General features: G+C 35.3%; 1 protein-coding gene across 4 annotated transcripts in view; it reads left to right on the forward strand.

The window, feature by feature from the left end:
* The window catches only part of MPP7 (MAGUK p55 scaffold protein 7), a 245,426-nt gene that overhangs the window by 218,841 nt on the left and 6,391 nt on the right, over window positions 1–20,194 (forward strand). For all 4 annotated transcript variants that reach the window (XM_037140833.2, XM_037140832.2, XM_037140836.2 and 1 more), the window contains 2 exons: window positions 18,797–18,890; window positions 19,800–19,908. In XM_037140833.2, the coding sequence (XP_036996728.2) occupies window positions 18,797–18,890; window positions 19,800–19,908 (203 nt within the window). The remainder of the gene's footprint in view (window positions 1–18,796; window positions 18,891–19,799; window positions 19,909–20,194) is intronic.

The raw sequence follows: 20,194 nt of genomic DNA on the forward strand, positions 1-20,194 counted from the left end.
TTCTGTCCCGCTCACTGCCGCTAGGACTGCCCTAGTGACGGCTCCGTGGTGCCAAGCACTCTTCTCATTCCCCGTCTGAACTCGCAGCAGCCCTGAGAAGTGGGTATTTCCATTATCCACACCTGACACAGAGGAAACCAAGGCACAGGAAAACAGTTGAGGGGTTTACCCCAGATTTACACAGATCATTGGCCTGAATATTCATTAATTACAGCTTTTTTACTCTCAGTTTTTATGGTAGATTTTAATACATGTAAAACATTAACTTATTATTTACAAATTTTCTTGTAAATAAAAGTCTAATATTTCTTAAAATAAGTGCTAATGTTTTCCAGAGGTTTTCCCCAGCATGAAGCTTAGCAGGACCAAACTGCACAGAGCTGGAGGAGGCTTCATATAATATAAATCTTCATAATTTCTTTTTATATGTAGTAATTGGCAGATAGTGTCAAATGGGCCTTTCATAGCCATATAATCCAAATATGGTAGACTTCTTTTCAGTACATAGAATTAAATCTATTTTTATGAAAGTGGTTTTCACAGACATTCTTGCAAATAAAATGTGATTCTGGAAGCATTTTGATCTTCAGAATAAATGCCATTTGACTACTTAATATGTTGATGTTAGAAAGTCATCTAAAAGACTAAATTGAAATGTTGGCTTTTTTCAAGTGGTTTTACTACTATTTTTTTTAAGTCATTTGTATATAGCCCTTAGCAATGTTCTCTAGTTCTGGAAGAGTTCAACTTTATTTTAAAATTATAGTATTCTGTTACCTCGTTATTCCTTGTTACTACATTTTTCCAAATTATTGTTTGTAATCATTTTCAGCCATAAGTTACAGGACTGACAGTTTCCATCAACAGAGATGAAAGTTAAGGAAAATGTGGAAATGTGGAATTAAACAGTTTCTTTCTTTCTTTTAACTTTAATTACTCACTTCTCTTACAAAAGCTGAGTTGCAATATACTGGTAATTAGAAAATTTTACAAAACATGCCCTTAGTTAAGCTTACAGGTGAGCAATGACACAAGAGGATGGAAAACCAGATTACAAAGGAAAATAATAACTTCATTAATTTTTACTGTGTATTCATCTCTTTTATTGCTCTTAATTTATTTTGTACTCCCAGTGACAGTAAAGCTAGGTGATATCTCCATTTTACAGAGAGAAAAGTGGGGTAGAAAAGAAACACAAACAGCTCTGTGCAGTTCGGAAGCCTCCTCCAGCTTTGACTTTCTCAGATTTCTGTAGGTGTTCGTTGCACTTGAGTTTGAAACCAGGTTTTTTTGTAACCACTTCTCATGTTCTGCTTCCTAGATAACAGTATGCAGCCCTTTCAAACTACAGATTCTTCTTTTTTTTTTGTAGCCCAGTTAGTAGGAAAAACTGATTCCTTTTGAAGATTAGAAATGTCAATAAGTCTGTCTATCAGACATAACTCTCTCTGATATTTTTGGTATTACTCAACAACCTAGGGTACAAGACACTTTGGCCTCAATTTATCCAATTAGTAAAACAATATTTGTCTGTAAAGTTGTTACAGAACTTGACAACATCCAGAAAAGGTTCTGGGGCTGGGACTGTTCAAGAAAATTTCCAAAGGCTGGATTTTCCACTCTAATTCACTTTTAAACAGTTAATGTCAAAAGATTCCCCACTAGCAGTGTTTGGCCCGATAAGAATCTTTTGGGGGTCCTAATAAAAAATTTCAAGGCCTTTCCAAAGAGATTTCTCCTTCAGGAGACCTTACAGATTGTCTGAAAATCTGTATTTACAGAAAGCATCCCAGGTGCTTCATAATATCAGACATGTTTGGGAAACACAGCCCTACCACCAACTCAGGATAATTTAATTAATCAAATGATAGTATATTTTAAGAGTGATTTTGAAATTTTAGATTGTTCTGCCTTGTAAAATACTTTAGCTAGAGTCTTGATTATTTGGAGAAAACTTATTATTTTGGTTATTCCACCAGTATTCTGTTTGATATTTAACTCTATAATTGTCCTTTCCAGAACATGTACCACCATATTTTGCCATGTATAATGTACGCTTTCCCCCCATATTTTTGAGGGAAAAATAAGGATGCGCATTATACATGTGTATAATCATCACATACCATGGGTATAGTAATCCCGTGTATAATGCACAGAAACATGTGGGTTCACATTATACAGGGCAAAACGTGGTGACTACCCAACAGAGTGGGTGAACTTGGAAAATTGTGGAGCAGTGGAACTCACACACATTGGTGGTGGCAGTGTAAATTGATTCAACTACTTTGGTAAACTAAGGGCCCTATCTATTTACGAAAGCTGAGCAAACATGTACCTTGCGACCCAGTGATTCCATTCCTAGTGCACACCCATCGGAAATGCACATGATACATACTTGGATACTCTTAAAAACACTATTAATAAAGGCTCAAAAGTGGAAATGACCCAAATGCCTACAGTAGTGGATTGATGGCATGTAAGTAAGTGATGGTGTATTCCCACCATGAGATGCTGTAGTACAATGAGAATGAACAGTCTACAACTATATGCAGTCATATGTATGAATCCCACCCGCATCATGCTGAGTCAGAGAAGACAGACACAAACAGAATATGCAGAATGGCTCCTTTTTACTGTATAAAAACAAGAAAAGCAATGCTCCCATGTGCTGTTAGAAGTGTTAAGGGGGTGGACGGCAGGGGTGACCCTGGGGTTCTGGCATCCATGCTCCTCATGAGAGTGCTGGTTACATGGGCGTATTCAAACTGTGAAAATCTGTCAGGCTTACACATGAACTTTTCTATCGTACTTCAGGTTTTTAAATGTTAAATAGGAATACTTGGTAGTTTAGGCAGTTAGATTGCTGATGCTGATTTCTGGTCTTGACACACACCATGGTTATGAAAGGTTAACGCCTTCCTCTGCTGGAGGAAGCCGAGTGACGTCTCTGTGCCGTTTGTGCAAATGCTTGTGAATCTATAATTATTTCAATTTCAAAAAAAAACTATTTAAAAGAATGCTATATTAAGTATTCCTCTTGGGAAAAATGACTGAAGAAATTACAGGATATTTTAAAATTGTCCATAAAGCCATATTAACCATTCACAGTGGCTTTTAAAGAAAGTGGTGGCCAAGCTCCTGCTTGCTTTTCTGTGGGAAATGTCATCCTTGATAAGCTGCATCAATATTGTTTTAAAGCTAGAGGTTGTCTTCAACAAATCTACGTAACCATTAACATAGCTAGTCTTTCAGAAGAAAATTAAAGCATTGCAGTAGATATCAAATGCCTGATGGACTTCAATGTCTTGACAGTTTGGATTTGAGCACTCAGTCAGCAGCACATAGTCACCACCTTGTGTGGTTTCACTGGAAGGTGTGTATCACAATCAAGTGTTTTCGTAGGTTTCAAAGTACTCATGTTCTAGAACACTTCTTTGTCCACAGGATACCTCAGTTGAGATTTCTAAAAAATACATATATTGTAAACTAGGGTACCAGTTTAAAAAATATTTTTTCTTAGCTCACAGTGGTAATTATTCTGGGATTTTGTTGGGGGCAGGGGAAGAGTGTGGAGTTGGTCTCATTTGTCGAATGTTTACCTTTAACTGTGAATGCAGCTGGTCCTCAGACAGTGAACTGTGGTGAGGTGGTGGCCTGCCCTGGGGTTCCTGTGCCCATCTTGCTCTTTGAATTCCCTTCTCACCAGAATTTTCAGATCCCTTATGCAGAATCCCACACTGTTGATGGGTTTGTGAGATTCCTCTGACCCTCATTACAATTAGACACTGAAATTCTTCATCAGTGAAATTACATCTGACCTAAATAATCTGGGTTGATTGTAATAAGCAAACTATTTTGTTGTAGAGACATTATCTTTTCAATGTGTTAGGCAGTGTCATAAATGTCTTCTTCACTCGATGTGGTTCTAAGTGTTTGTAACCCCTCCAGGGGGCTCTATGACCCCGGGCCATGGTCATGAAACTGTGTTCCAGATTTGCAGAGTCTGCTGCCCTTAAAACGGAAGAAAGGCAACCTTTTCTCTGTTCATGAGAAACAAATTAATGCCATAAAATTCTCAAATTTTATTATTAACATTACATTTTTCTCACGCCTGCTATTTGCTAAATGAACACAAAAATGAACAAACAACAACAAAAAATAATAAATGAATATTCACCCTAAAATTCAAATCAGGGCATCATACTAATTTTAATATCTTTCTTATTCTCTGATGCACATTATGTTATACACAGTAAATAGAGTCTTTTTCAGCTGTGAAATTCATTTGTAGCTTTTACGAAAGAATTAAATTTATTAGTACTTCATGCCATTCCTGCACAGGTTGCGACATTCCATAAAGGTTAGCACAGCGCTGGTGCTCCATTAGCAGAAGTATGAAAAACCGCTTCAGGAGACGTGACTGTTGTATAGAAATACGCTAAATTAATTGGGTTTCATAAATCCATTACTTTTTGTACTAGGTCATTTTTTACCACTTCCAACATTTTTATTTTACAGATTATTAAGATAGAATTTAAAAAATAAATTACATGCACTGTATTTAAAATATACAGTTAGCCCTGGCAAGGTGGTTCAGTTGGTTGGAGCATCGTTCAATACACCAGCAGGTTCAATCCCCGGTTGTGGCACTTATGAGAGGCAACTGATTGATGTTTCTCTCTCACATTAATATCTCTCTCTCTTTCCCTTCCTCGCTTTCTAAAAATCATTAAACACACTCTTGAGTGAGAATTAAAACAGAATACAATTAGATCAGTTTTAACATATATATATATACATGTGAAATCTTCACTACAATGAACATAATGAACATTTCTACCTCCTCAAAAATTGTCCTTGTGCCTTTTGTAATCCATCCTTTGTTCCCAGGCAACCAGTAATTTGCATTCTATTACTATTAGTCTGTCACAGATGAGTGTGAATTTTCTAGCATTTTATATGAGTAGAATTATATAGTATGTTACCAGTTTTTTGCCTGGCTTATTTTACTCAGCATCAGAGATTCACCCATGTTGTTTCATAGATCAATCATTCATTCCTTTTCATTGCTGAGTAGTATTCCATTGTAAGGAAATGCCACAATTTGTTTATTCATCCATTCAACTGTTGATGAATACTTGAAATTTTTCTCCCATTTTGGCTATTGCAAATAAACCTACTATGACATTCGTATTCAAGTTTTTTGATTGACATGTGTTTTTGTTTTTCTTGAGTAAATAAGTAGGAGTAAAATACTTGGGTCATATGGTAGGTATATGCCTACCATAAATTTTTTAAACTAACAAACCTGCTTCCAGCACAGTTATCCCATTTTACTTTACTGGCATATGTGAGGTTCAATTGCTGCATATCCTTGTAAACACTTGGTAAAATCAGTCTTTAAATTTTCTAGCATTTTATATGAGTAGAGTCAGTCTTTAAATTTTTGTCAGTGTAACAGGTATGTGGTGGTATCATTGTACTTCAATTTACTTTTAATGAGTAATGATGTTGAGCATAATTTTGTGGACTGTGCCATTTAAATATCTTTTTTGGTAAAGTGTCTATTCAGATCTTTTGCCCATTTTTGTAAAAAATTGGACTTTTCTCATTGAGTTTTCAGAGTCATTTATTTATTGCGATTGCAATTTACATTCAATATTATTTTGTACACATTAGTTTCAGGTGTGCTGCATAGTGGTTAGACAGTCATGTACTTTACAAAGTGTTCACCCCAGTATTTCCAATACCCAACTGGTACCTTACATAGCTATTAAAATATATCAGACTATATGTGTTTTCTGTGCCGTACTTTACATCCTCATGACTGTTAGTTACAAAATATTGTGAACAATTTGTACTTCTTTATCTCTTCAACTTTTTAACCCAGTTCCCCAATTGCCCTTTCCTCTCACAACCATCAGTCTATTCTTTGTATGTGTCTTTTTCTCTTTTTTCTAATATTATTCTTTAGTTTCCACATATAATTGAAAACATGATATTTATCTTTCTCTGACTGACCGACTCACTTAGCTCAATACCTTCTAGGTCCATCCATGCTGTCACAAGTGGTAAGATTTCATCCTTTTTATGGGTGAGTAGTATTTCATATATGTACTGTGATTTTTTATTTCATTATTTTATTTACTTTTTTACATTTTTTTATCCTCACTGGAGGACATTCTTTCATTGATTTTAGAGTGAGAGGGAGGGAAAGAGGAAGGGAGAGTGAGGAACATCAATGTAAGAGAGAAATATCGATCGGCTGTCTGCTGCCTCACACATGCCTGACCCGGGGATTGAACCCACAACCTTTTGGCTAAGGATGATGCCCTGACCAACTGAGCCACACCAGCCAGGACTGTACCAAGCTTTTTTATTCACCCATCTATGGGCACTTAGGTTGCTTCCGTACCTTCGCTGTTGTAAAAAAAAACACTGCAGTGAACATAGGGGTGCATGTAGTCTTTCTAATTAGTTTTGAGTTTCTTTAGATATATATACAAAGTGGAATCATTGGATCATAAGGCATTTTCATTTTTAATTTTTTAAAGACCCTCCATATTGTTTTCTATCTGCTTGCACCAATCTACATTCCCATCAAAAGTACATGAAGGTTGCCTTTCTCTATATCCTTGCCAGCACTTACTTGTGGATTTACTGATGATAGCCATTCTGACAGGTGTGAGATGGTATCTCATTGTGGTTTTAATTTGCATTTCTCTGATGATTAGTGATGTTGAGCATCTTTTTGTATGTCTTTTGGTCTTCTGTATGCCATCTTTGGAGAAATGTTTAATCGGATTGTTTTTGGTGTTGAACTTTTGGATATTAACCCCCGATCAAATCTATCATTAGTGAATATCTTTTCCCATTCAATAGATTATCTTCTTTGTTTTATTGATGATTTCCTTTGCTGTGCACAATCTTATGAGTTTGATGTAGTCCCACTTATTTTTTGTTGTTGTTGTTTATTTGTTTCTGGTACCCAAGGAAATATATTAGAAAAAATATAGCTAAGATAAATGTCAGGGATTTTACTAATGATATTTTTCTTCTAGGAGTTTTATTGTTTTGGGTCTTACATTTAAGTCTTTATTTTAATTTGAGTTATTCTTTTTTTAAGTTTGGAAAATATGTATTTGTTTAAAGACTTTTATTGCATTATTTATTTTACCATTTTCCCCCTTATACACTCTTCCGCTTTCACCCACCTCCATCACCCCTGCAGTCACCACCCTGTTGCCCACATCCATGAGTGATTTTGCTTTCTCACTGGATCCCCCAGCCCTCTAGCCTCCTCTCCCAGAGCTGTCAGCCTGCTCTTTATCTGTGAGTCTATCCCTAATTCGCTTGTTCGTTCACTTTGTTCATTAGATTCCACATGCGAGTGAAATCATGTGGTATTTGTCTTTCTCCTAAATGAAATAAGCCAGTTAGGTTTATTGTATATGTTGTAAGAAGGTGGTCTAGTTTTACCTTTTTGTATGTATCTGTCCAGTTTTCTCAGCACCATTTGTGGAATACATGGTCATTACCCCATTGTATGTTCTTGCCTCCTTTGTCAAATATTAATTGACCGTGGAGGCATGGGTTTATTTGGGGGATCTCTGTTCTGTTACATTGATCTATATGTCTGTTTTTATGCCAGTACCAAGCTATTTTGATAACTGTGACCTTGTTTTATTGTTTGTTATCAGGTAGTATGATACCTCCAACTCTGTTCTTTTTTCTCAAGATTCTTGCGGCTATTTGTGATCTTTTGTGGTTCCATATAAATTTTTGGATTATTCTAGTCTATGAAATATGCCATTGGTATTTTGATAGGAATCGTGCTGAATCGATAAGTTACTTCAGGTGATACAGATATTTTAATTATGTTAGTTATTCCTATCCCAGAACCTGGTATGTGCTTCCCTTTATTTATATCTTCTTCTGTTTCTTTTTCTCAGTGTCTTATAATTTTTCAAGTACAGGTCTTTTACTTCCTGGTTAAATATATTCCTAGGTTTTTTTAAAAATGGAATTATAAACGGGATTGTTTTCTTAGTTTTCCTTTCCAATAGTTCATTATTAGTGTATAAAAATGTGACCTATTTCCAAATATTTATTTTGTATCTTGCTACTTTACTGAATTCCTTTATTAGTTCTAGTAGTTTATTGGTGGAATTATAGGATTCTTTATCATGTCATATGTAAATAATGAAGTTTTACTTCTTTCTTTCCAATTTGGATGCCTTTTATTTCTTCATTTTGTCTGATAGCTGTGGCAAGGACTTCCGGTACTATGTTTAATAAGATTGGTGAAGGTGGACTTCCCTTTCTTGTTCCTAATCTTAAGGGAATTGGTTTTATTTCTACCCCATTGACCGTGTTGTTAGATGTGGGTTTGTCATATATGGCCTGTATGATGTTGACGTATTTTCACTGTTTCTACTTTGCTGAGAGTTTTTATAATAAATAGATTGTTTTTTCATGCTTGATTTTGTCAAATTTCTGTATATATTGATCTGATCATGTAATTTTTATCCTTAATTTATGTGGTGTATCACATTCATTAAATTGGGGTATTGTACCAACCTTGCGTTCCAGGAATAAATCTCACTTGATGATGGTGTATGATCTTTTTAATGTATAACTGGATTCAGTTTGCTGATATTTTGTTGGGAATTTTTACATGTATGTTCATCATAGTTTTGGGGCCTCTTTTTTCTTTCTAGTGTTGTTATCTGGTTTTAGGATTAGAATAAGGCTGGTGTCATAAAGTGAGTTTGGGAGTCCCGTTGACTTTTTTTTTTTGGAATACTTTGAGAAGGATAGGTGTCAGTTCTTCTCTGAATATTTGGTAAAATTCCCTTGTGAAGCCATGCAGTCCAGGTCTTTGTTTGTTAGAAGTCTTTTGATTACTGCTTTCACTTTGTAGGTTGTAATCAGTCTGTTCGTTACTTTTTGTTGTTTCTTCTTGATCAAGTTTTGGAAGATTGTATGTTTCTAAGAATTTATCCATTTCTTCCAGACTGTCTAATTTGTTGGCATATAGTTGCCGGTAATGTTTTCTTATACTCATTTGTACTTTTTATGTGGTGTCAGTTGTTACTTCTCTTTTATTTTGATTTTTATTTATTTGGGTCCTTTCTCTTTTGTTGAATCTGTTTAAAGGGTTATCAATTTTGTTTATCTTTTCAAAGAACAGCTTTTGGTTTCATTAATCTTTTGTATTTTTTTACACTCTATTTTGTTTACTTCCATTCTAATCTTTATTTCCTTCCTTCTACTCACTTTGGGCTTTGTTTTTTCTTTTTCTGAAAATGTAAAGTAAGATTAATAGATTTTTAAAAATTTCTTGGGATAAGGCCTATAATGCTGTGAATTTCCCTGTTAGGACTGTTTCACTGTGCCCCTTAGATTTGGGGTTGTTGTATTTTTGTTTTAATTTGTTTCAAGGTGTATTAATTTCTTCTTTGATCTCAATGTTAACCATTGGTTGTTTAGTAACATGCTATTTAACCTATATGGGTTTGTGTTTTTCAGGTGTTTTTTTGTATTGATTTCAAACAATTGTTGTTAGAGAAGATGCTTCATTCTTCTTAATTTAATGAGATTTGTTTTATGTCCTAACATGTGGTCTGTCCAGGAAAATGTTCCATACTCACTTAAGAAGTGGGATGAAATGCTCTGAAACTATAAATTAAATCCATATGGTCCAGTGTGTCATCGAATGCCGCTGTTTCCTTGTTGATTTTCTGTCTGGCGCATCTTTCCCTGGATGTCAATACAGTGTTAAAATTTCCTACTATTACTGTATTACCATTGTCCTCTCCCTTTATGTCCATCGAGATTTGTTTTATACATTTAGAAACAGTGCTTCTGTGTTGGGTACGAAAATGTTTACAACAGTTATACCTAAGGTTGGCATTGTTCCCTTTTGCATTATGTTGTGTCCTTCTTTATCTCTTACAGACGTTAGAATAAAAACTGTAATTTTATCTGGTATAACTATTGCTACATTAGCTTCTTTGTTTCATTTTCATGAAATTATCTTTTTCTGTCTCTTTACTTTCACTCTGTGTCTGTCTTTTGTTTTAAGGTGGCTTTCTTTTAGACAGCATACATGTGGGGCTTGTCATATCCATTCAGCTACCTAGTGTCTTTTTATTGGAGTATTTAGTCCGTTTACATTTAAATGATTATTGATAGATATGCACTTACTGCCATTTTATTCTTTATGATTGCTTTTCTCTTTGTCTTTATTCTTCTTAAAGTAGGCCCTTTAATATTCTTGTAATACCAGCTTGGTGGTAACAAACTCCTTTAGCTTTTTCTTTTCTGGGAAGCTCTTTATCTGTATTTCCTTCACCAGATTAGGGGAGTTTTCAGTCAAACTGTCATCTTTTCTTTTATTCTTTTCCCCTTTTCTGCTTTAGTGGGATGTTTTCTGCTACCTTGTATTCTAAATCGCTGAATCACTGATTTGATCCTCCTCATTTAATCTGATGTTGATTTCTTCTAGTATATTCTTCATTTCAGATATTGTATTATTCATTTCTGACCGGTTCATTTTATGGTTTCCGTGTTTTCCTTTATCTTGCTATTTCCTTTTTGAAGTTCCTTGAACATCCTTACAACTCTGGCTTTGTACTCGTATTTGGTAGATTGCTTGCCTCCATTTAATCTAGCTCTTTTTCTGAAGTTTTGTTTTGTTCTGTTATTGCGGTATGTTTCTTTGTCTCTCCATTTTGGCTGTCTCTTGTTGTTTCTCTGTGTTAGCTAGATCTGCTCTATTCCCAAGTCTTAGTATGCTGGCTTATGTAGTAGGTATCTTATGGGGCTCAGTGACACAGTCTTATTGCCTGAGCCAGGTGCTCCAGTATGGCTCTTTTTTGGTTATGTGAGCCTTCCTATTGTAGTTGAGCCTGGATTGCTGTTGGCCCATCTGTAGGTGGGTTGACCCTTGGGGTGGCTGACTCTGAGGATTGACCCCCAATCATAGTGTATGTAGTATACCAGCTGCTGTGCAAGGATTTACCCCACAAAACCTAATTTGCCCCAGCAGGATTTGGTGCCTGCTGAGATCTCCTTTTGGGTGTGTTGCTTGTGGAGGTAAATGGGTCATGCTCTGGTGTAGTCTGAAGCCTGCCCCCCAGTGTGTTGGTTCTGGGGCACCCTGGGAGGGCCTATAACCAGACCTGAGCTGCCTGTTTGGAGCTACAAAGCAATCCACAGTTTGTGCCTGCATTTGCTGGGCCTGGGTATCTGTGGAAGGGGCCAAGCTACGCACCAAGGCCTACCTCTACCAGCACTGAGTTGGGGGCAGGTCAGGGAAAGACCCAAGGCACCCCATGATCTGCCTCTGCCTCTCAGCTGCCTATAAGAATCATTCGCTGAAAGATTCTTGTGTGTTGTGTGAGTGGTGTGAAGTAGGTTCTCGGTGAACCAGGAAGGGGCAAGTGGCATTCACCAGATTGATTCATATATAAACTTGACACCAGTGCTGGGTCTGAGGCCACTTTACTAAAGACCCTGGGGACACCCAAGGCCAGCAACCGCCTGCTGGGGGCCTGCAGACCTTCGTGGTGGGGCACAGCCTCAGATAGGGAAAAGAAGTCAGTGCCTGTAACTAAATAGTAAGGTAGTACATGTTTTAAAAATTCATGCAGCACACTGGTTGAAAAATCAATGCCTTAGGCTGATGCCATGTAGTGGGGAGTGTTCAACCCCTAGGAAAGATGCCATCTGTGGGTGGTCTGGGAGAGGGACTCAACACAGGGACCCTGGTGGCTATTTCTTCAGCTTTCTCACTAGAACCACACTGTCTAGTCTCTCCTCACATGACTCCAGTCCACACTGATCTGCCCGCCCTCCACAGGAGCCCAGGGCGAATGGCCATGAATGAAATTTTGTGTGCTGGCCCTTAGAGAGTGTTCCTAGGTTTTAGCTGATTCCCATTTCTCCCTAGTGGACAGAATCTCACCTATTTTCATACCCAGGTGGTATGTGGGCTCCTCTTCCTGGTTCTGGTGCTCTGGGCTGGGGAGCCTGGTGTGGAGTTGAGACCCCAAGCTGCTCAAAGGGAACCTTTGCAGCTGAAATGTCCCTCTGGATTCTCAACCATAGCACATGGGTGTGTGGGAGCCCTTTTCATGTCTCTTACCTTTTCTGCCAGTCTCGACATGGCTTCTTCTGTAAATCCTTGGTTGTAAGACTTCTGTTTAACTGTTTTCAGTTGGTTATTCAGGTTGATTTTTCTATAGTTCAGTTGTAATTCCAGTTTGGTCCTGGCAGAAAGTGAGTGCCACTTTCACCTACTCAGCTGCAATCTTGGAACCCTCCAAAAGTTACTATATTGGGTTGGCCAAAAAGTTTTTTTTTATTTCTGTAAAATGGCTCTAGTAGTGCTTTGTTGTCTTTAACTTTATTCTAAACAATTTTGTTAGATTGTATTGTGACAGCTGTCATATCAGCATGCATTTAAAAATTTGTAAAAATTGGTGAATTTTTGTGTAGCCATCTTTTAATATTGAAGGTGGAAGAAAATATACAATATTTTCAGCATATTATGCCTTACTATTTCAAGAAAGGTAAAAACACAACTGAAACACAAAAAAGGACTTTGGCAGTGTATGGAGAAGGTGCTGTGACTGATTGAACGTGGGAAAGTGGTTTGTGAAGTTTCACGCTGGAGATTTTTCACTGGACGATGCTCCACAGTCAGGTAGACCAGTTGAAGTTGATAACAATCAAATTGAGACATTAATTGAGAACAATCAATGTTTTACCATGGGAGAGATAGCCAACAAACTCAAAGTATTCAAATCTATAAAGTTATTGGTGAAAATGAAAAATGTGCCTTTTATTTTACAGAAAAAACCATACAGACATTAGGGCCAACCCAACAAATATATTCTGCCTGTGTGTCATTTATCTGACACATTTGTTACAAACATTGTCTTCCAGTCTGTGGCTTGCCTTTTCATTTCTTTAATGGTATTTTTCAAAAAGCAAAGAACTTTTAATTTTGCCTATCTTATCAATTTTTTACTTTTATGTTTGGTACCTTTTGTGTTTAATTTAAAAATCATTTACTATCTCAAGATCACAAAGACATTCTCCTGTATTTCCTAGAAGTATTATAGTTTTAGGTTTTATATTTTGGTCTTGATCTATTTCAAGTTATTTTTTGTTATTATTTTGCAGACTTGGTCTCAAGGGAAAGCAATCTTTTTTTCCTTAAGTATGATATTGGCTTTTTTGTTGCTCATTATTTGTTTGAGGGCATTCCATGTGATTCCTGGTTTGCTGAGACATTTTTTTTATTGTGAATGATAGGTGTTGAATTTTTTAAAAAGGTTTCCTCGGTGTATATTGAAATGATCATATGTTATCCTCCATTCTGTTAATATGGTGAAGTCTATTGATTTTCAAATGTTAAGCCAATCTTTCATTCCTGACATAGCCTCTACTTGGTCATGATCAACAGTTTTTTTTAAATATACATATTATTGAATTTGACTTATAATATGTTTGTTAAGGACTTTAGCATATAAATTCATGGTAGGTATTGATCTGTAATCTTTTCTAATGTCTTTGTTAGATTTTGTTATTGGAGCTGTACTAATGTTGTAAAATGAATTAAGTAGTGATTCTTTCTCTTATTTGTTGAAAATGTTTATGTAAGATTCATGTTATTTCATCTTTGAATGATGGATAGACTTCATCATCTGTCTAGGCTTGGAGTTTCGTTTTGGGGAATTTTTTTTTCTTAAGATTTTATTTATTTATTTTTAGAGACAGGAGAAAGGAAGGAGAAAGCGAGGGAGAGAAACATCAATGTGAGAGAGAAACATCAGTTGGTTGCTTCTTGCACATGCTGCAACTGAGGACTGAACTCTCAACCCAGGCATGTGCGCTGACTGGGGATCAAACTGGCAGCCTTTTGCTTTGCGGGACAACGCCCAACTAACTGAGCCACACTGTCCAGGGTGGGGAAGGTTTTTAAGAACAAATTTGATGTAATTAATAGATACAGTTCTATTAAAAATTTTTAGTCTTTTATTTTAGTTTTTATTCATTGTATTTCTCAAGAAATTTGTGCATTTCATCTAAGTTGTCAAATATGTTGGCATAAGGTAGTACGTAATACACTCTTAACTTTTGGAATGCCCATAGGATCTGTGGTAATAACTCCTTTTTCATTCTTTATGTTGGCTATTTTTGTTTCTTGACCAGTTTAATTAGGTTTTTATTTTTTATTTTATTTTATTTTTTTTAATATTTTATTTATTTATCTTTAGAGGGGAGGGGAAGGAGAGAGGGAGAGAAACATCAATGTATGGTTGCCTTTCGTGCGTCCCCTGCTGGGAACTGGCCTGCAGGGAACTGGTCTGCAACCCATGCATGTGCCCTGACTGGGTATCGAACCGCAATTGTCTGGTTCGCAGGCCTGTGCTCAATCCACTGAGCTACACCAGCCAGGGACTTTAATTAGGTTTTTAAACTTTGTTGTTTGGTTTTTTTTATTGTGCCTTTTTCTTCTTTCTGTTGTAAATTTCTGTTTGTTATTACTTTCTCCTTATACCTGCTTTGGATTTACTTTGGTCTTGTTTCTAGCAATTTTAAGATGAGCCTTCAGTCATCAATTTTAGATCTTCTTTTCTAATATAAGTATTTACAACTATGTATTTCCCATTGAACACATATATTTTTATCCCATAATTTTGATAGGTTGTACTTTCCTTGCCTTTTACTTCACAATATTTTATCACTTTCTTTGTTTTTTCATCTTTGAAGCATCAATTATTTGGAAGTGTGTCATTTAAGTTGTAGAAATTAGTGGTTTTCCTAGATATCTTACTGGTTTTAAATTTAGTTATTTTGTAGTTAGAATTTATACTCTTTGTGATTTGAGTTCTTTTAAATTTACTGAAACTTTCTATAATCCAAAATGTGATCTATCTTTTGGTAAAGACACCATGTGTGCTTGAAAGCATGTGTGTTCTAAAGATTTGGGATGTGGTGGTGTATAGATATTAATTAGCCTCAGGAGGTTGGTAATGTTCAGATCACCTGTATCTTATGACATTTTCTCCACCTCTATCCATTGTTGAGAAAAAGGCATTAAAGTATCCTATTCTGAATTGGAAATTGTATGTTTCTCCATTTAAATCAGCCTATTTTGCTTCATGTATTTTAAAGCTTCATTACATATATACAAATTTATAATTGTTACAAATTTCCTTTTTGTCATTATAAAATGTTTCTCTTTATCTCTCATAATACTCTTTGTCTTAAAGTCTGTTTTGTTTTATAATAAAGTAGCCACTTCAGCCTTCTAAAACTGACTGTTTACATGGTACAGCAGGTCCTGAAATAATGTCCTATTGTTCAACATTGTTTAATTATAACATTGATGAGATGCCTTAGGAATTTAACTCTTAGTTATATCAGTTAGCCAGTGGTAAAATTGGTTTTGTGATACGTCATTTTGCTTGAAGTCACAGAAGCTATCAAGGACATTGAGGACGTACTGTGTCTTGTTTTCCATCTGTTTGCTTTCAACATGTGGGTGTCTTTATATTCAGTGTGTCTTTCTGGTAGACTTGTACCCAGTGAGTACTGAGGTCTTGCTTTTACCCATTTTATTTCACTGCCTTTTCACTAGAGTATATATAGACCATTAACATTTGCTGAATTATAGCAGTGACTGAATTTAAGCTATTATTTTATTATTTGTTTTCTACTTATCCCATTTTTTGTTTTCTTCCTACCACTTTTTTTTTATTATTTGAATGTTTTTTTAGTAATCCATTTATTACTTTTTAACTGGTTGCTCTAGGGATTGCAGTATGCATATATCTAACCATTTACAGTCTACCTAGAGTTCACTTTTTGCCTTTTCACATAAAATATAGAAAATTGGCAATCACATAAGTCTCTTTACCCTCACTCCTATCTTTTTGTGGTACTTGTCAAATGTATTATATTTGCATACATTAAAAACTCCATGATATTGTAACTTTCACTTTAAATCAGTCACATATAGTTTAAAGAACTTAAGAGAAAGAAAGTAACCTTCTATGTTTATTTCAACTACCAGTATTTATTCTTTTCATTGCTCTTTCTTCATTCCTGAAAATTGAAGTTTCTTTTGAATGTTTTCTTTCAGCCTAAAAAGACTTCTGCATATTTTTTAGAACAAATATGCTGATGAATTCTATTAGTTTCTCTTCATCTGAGAAAGTATTTTGCCTTTATTTCTGAAGGATATTTTGGTTGATAGGCCTTTATTTTTCAATACTGTGAAGATATTATTTCAATGATTCCTTGTTTTTATGATTTACAAGAAATAGGTAGTCATTGAAATCATTATTCCCAGGTGTGTATTGTGTTAGTTTTTTTCTACTTTCAAGATTTTTTTAAAGTTTGGCTTTTAATAATTTGGTTATAATATATCTAGGCATGATTTTGTTTGAATTTATCTGGAATTTGTTGAGTTTCTGAAATTTATAAAAATTTTGCCTTTGACCAAATTTTAGCAGTTTCTGGCCATTGTCTCTTAAAGTACATTTATTGCGTCTATGTTTTTTTCCTCTTCTTTTTACTTCCCAATTACACATATATTAGACATGTCAATATTTTCACACAGGTCCCTGGGACTCCATTTATATATATTTTAAATTTTTTCTCTTTGTTGTTCATATTTTATAATTTCGGTTGATCTGTTTTCAAGTTCATGGACTTTTCTCTGTCCTCTCAATTCTGCTGTGAGCCCATATAAACCTTTGTTTCTGTTAGGTATTGTCCATTTCAGTTCTAAGATTTTCATTTTATTCTTTTTAGTTTTTATTTACCTGCTAAATGCTTTTTATTGTGTGTGTGTGTGTGTGTGTGTGTGTGTGTGTTTTACCTAATGAAGCACAGTTATTACAATCATTGCTTTAGGGATTTTATCTGATGGTTCTTTCTTCTGGGTCTTTCAGGGTTGCCATTTATTATTTTTCCCCTTGAGCATTGGTCATATTTTGTTGCCTTTTTAATGTTGAATAATTTTAAATTGCATTTTGATGGTAGGAATTCAGTGTTGTATCTATAACCCTAGAGATCCTTTTACAATATTCTGGAGAGTGTTTTCTTCTAGCAAGTAATTGACCACCTTATGTTTAGAGTAGGGATTTTCAACTTTTTTCATCTCATGGCACACATTAACTAATTACTAAAATTATAAAGCACATGAAAAAATAATATTGTTTTGCTGATCTGACAAAAAATAGGTATAGTTTTGATTTGTTGATGCTGGACAGCTATTGTGCTGGCTGCTGTCTTTTTTTATTTGACAACCTAAAGGAAAAGAGGTCAGTGCCCCCAACTAAATGGTCAGGTACTGCATGTTTCGAAGATTCTGTGGCACACCAGTGCACCTGCTGCAGCATACCTGTTGAAAACTGCTAGTTTAGACCATAAGTTCTGCCATTTTCTATGGATTGTGGTTTAAATGTCAGTTCAACTGTCTAAACTTTTGTTTTATTGGTCTCAGTCTGCTCTGTCACCCATAGTTCAGGGATCAGTCTGAAAGTTGTGCTCATAGTTCAACTGCCAGCTTGCTTCTTTAAGCTTGTTCTACGTCAGTTTGGGTATGTTCTGTACTTCTGTTATCATAGGTTAGGCTGATACTTGTCTATTGTAATCTCAGTTCACTTCTTAAGACTTTGCTGTGCTGGTTTGATTCTGAACTGCATGTGCATAGCTCAGGGGTGGTCCTTAGGGCAGGTTCATACACAGAATTAGAAGATCCTTCTCCAGCTTTCTCCCTTCATGGATTCCCTCCACATTCTTCAATTCACAGGGGCTTTTTTTCCACCTGGCTCTTTTAACCAAAAGTCAGGGCTTCTATCAGAACTTAGTCATACATTTTCTGCCATGATGCTCATGAATGACCTGACCTTGAGGGCAAAACTACAAAGAAACAATGGTTAAGCTCTTCCCCCCATTTAGGTCCACTCCCCTCCCAATCTACCTTCTTTCTTTGTTTTTGGAGTATTTAGATAGTTATTTTGGGTTCAGAGATTTACAACCAAAACCTTGTTACAATTTCAGTTGTAACATCAGGAATTAAGAACTGTATTTGATTTTTCACTTGCCATTTGGCACTGCGGCTCCTTAGGGGTTTTTTTTGTTGTTTGTTTTATTTATTTTTTAAATCAATCCTGTATGTTTCTGCTCTGTTATAATTCAGTAGAAAATAATTAGGCAAAATTAATGAAAGTTTGGAAGTTCAGTAGTATTCCAAGAAGATATTTATAATTTTGCAAAGAAGGAATAAATAGCACATAGAAGTCTATGATTTCATTCAGTTAGTAATATAAAACATTATATGGTGTACGCTATATACTGGGGTGGAAGATCGTCAAATAATTTGAGTGTACCTTAACAACCTACTGGGCATTAGACTTGCTTCAATTAATAAAGACCAGTAAATAACAATAATAAGTATATTATTTGCAAGAAATACCATTTTTATTTAATCAACTTATAAGAGTAACTTCAAAAAAAATAGCACAGGCATAATGCAATTTAATTTTGAATCTACCTTCAGGTCAATATAACTTAAATATTAGTGATATATCTAAATTAATGACATTTTACTATAGTTTATTCACTAATTTGCTTTGTTATATGTTTTAAAATCTTATTTAAGAAAAATACTTAAATATATGATGACTTCCTCTTTAGTATTTTCCTTAGGATGTTTGGTGGATGGCCGATGGAGACTTTTCTTATGCTCTCTTTAATTAAATCACAGACACTACTAGAGCTAGAAGAAGCCAGGAGATGGACGGTGTTGAATACATTTTCATTTCCAAGCATTTGTTTGAGACGGATGTACAAAATAACAAGTAAGTGGAAGTGTTTTTTAGAATACTGTTTGATTTGTTTTTAAGTATATGCCTTTCTATCCAGTTTTAGACAACTGAGGGTTCCCTTTCATTTGAAATATAATTTTTATAATATTTGAAACCAATAAAAAGGTGGTAATTCAGTTAGTACTTGCTAGTATCTAACTGTGACCCTTTCCCCACTATCTGAATTTCAATATATAATTTGGATAGAATTTTATTTTAAAAACCAGCAACTGTGTAGTTGATCCACACACCTCTGTCTCTCTCACTGGCTTTTCAAACAATTAAAATGATGTTAATCTGTTTGCTTGTATCATGTCCTTTAACTAGCCTTACATCCCTTCTCCTTACCTCTTCCATTTGCTTAAACACATACATTTTAGAGTATTAGGGAGCAATGTGTGTTTTAAATGCAGCATTGTGGAATTTTACTGAAACATCAAAATGCTTTTTTTGTGTTTGGCACAGCAATTCTGTTTTTATAGCACCTGATCGGCTGCCCCGGTTCCATTAGCCACCAACCAGTTCCTCCTTCGTTCTAAAGTTGAGCTTGGTTATTCTGTAGAGTGCAGTGAAATTTCAGTAGTTTCTATTGTTCGCCTTATTCACTGTTTTATTGCACTGAATTAGTTTGAAAAAGAGGTGAGGGAAAACATTAGCGTACTGCTGGACTGAAGTACTTTTTTCTGCTTCAGTGTAATACAAGCAAGTGTTACTGATTTGAAAATGTAAATTAAAAGATTTTTTAATTGACATTCTGGAGTACTTGGCTCTATTTATTTGATTAAACACAGTAAAAAATTCATGTTCAGCAAAAATATGTTTTTTGCATATATGAATTATGTCTTGCTACCTATATATATATTTAATTCATAATGAGTCTAATACATTTCTAATTTTCTGCAGGTTTATTGAATATGGTGAATATAAAAACAACTACTATGGTACAAGTATAGACTCAGTTCGGTCTGTCCTAGCTAAAAACAAAGTATGTTTGTTGGATGTTCAGCCTCATGTAAGTAAAGAATGAACTATTCAACACCCTTCTGGCTCATGTAAGCCACTGTGCTTCGTGTTAGCCTCTCACTATGGGATAAATGTAAAGTCCACTCTGGGCATAGATGTGCCTTTGCTAAGGTGACAAAAGCACTTCATTAATCTGAGGAGTTTTTGGTGAACAAAAAGCCCATATTGTTCTTCGAAAGGAGGAGTAGGGGAAGCCTTAAGATCTGTGTTTGTAAGTCTTGTTTATATTAAGTTTTTGCCAAGTATAATAATTCTTAAGATTTGCTTCTATGTGT

Source organism: Artibeus jamaicensis, unplaced genomic scaffold (assembly GCF_021234435.1).
Source record: "Artibeus jamaicensis isolate MK-2021 breed Jamaican fruit bat unplaced genomic scaffold, CSHL_Jam_final contig_867, whole genome shotgun sequence".
In the NCBI taxonomy this organism is placed as follows: Eukaryota; Metazoa; Chordata; class Mammalia; order Chiroptera; family Phyllostomidae; genus Artibeus; species Artibeus jamaicensis.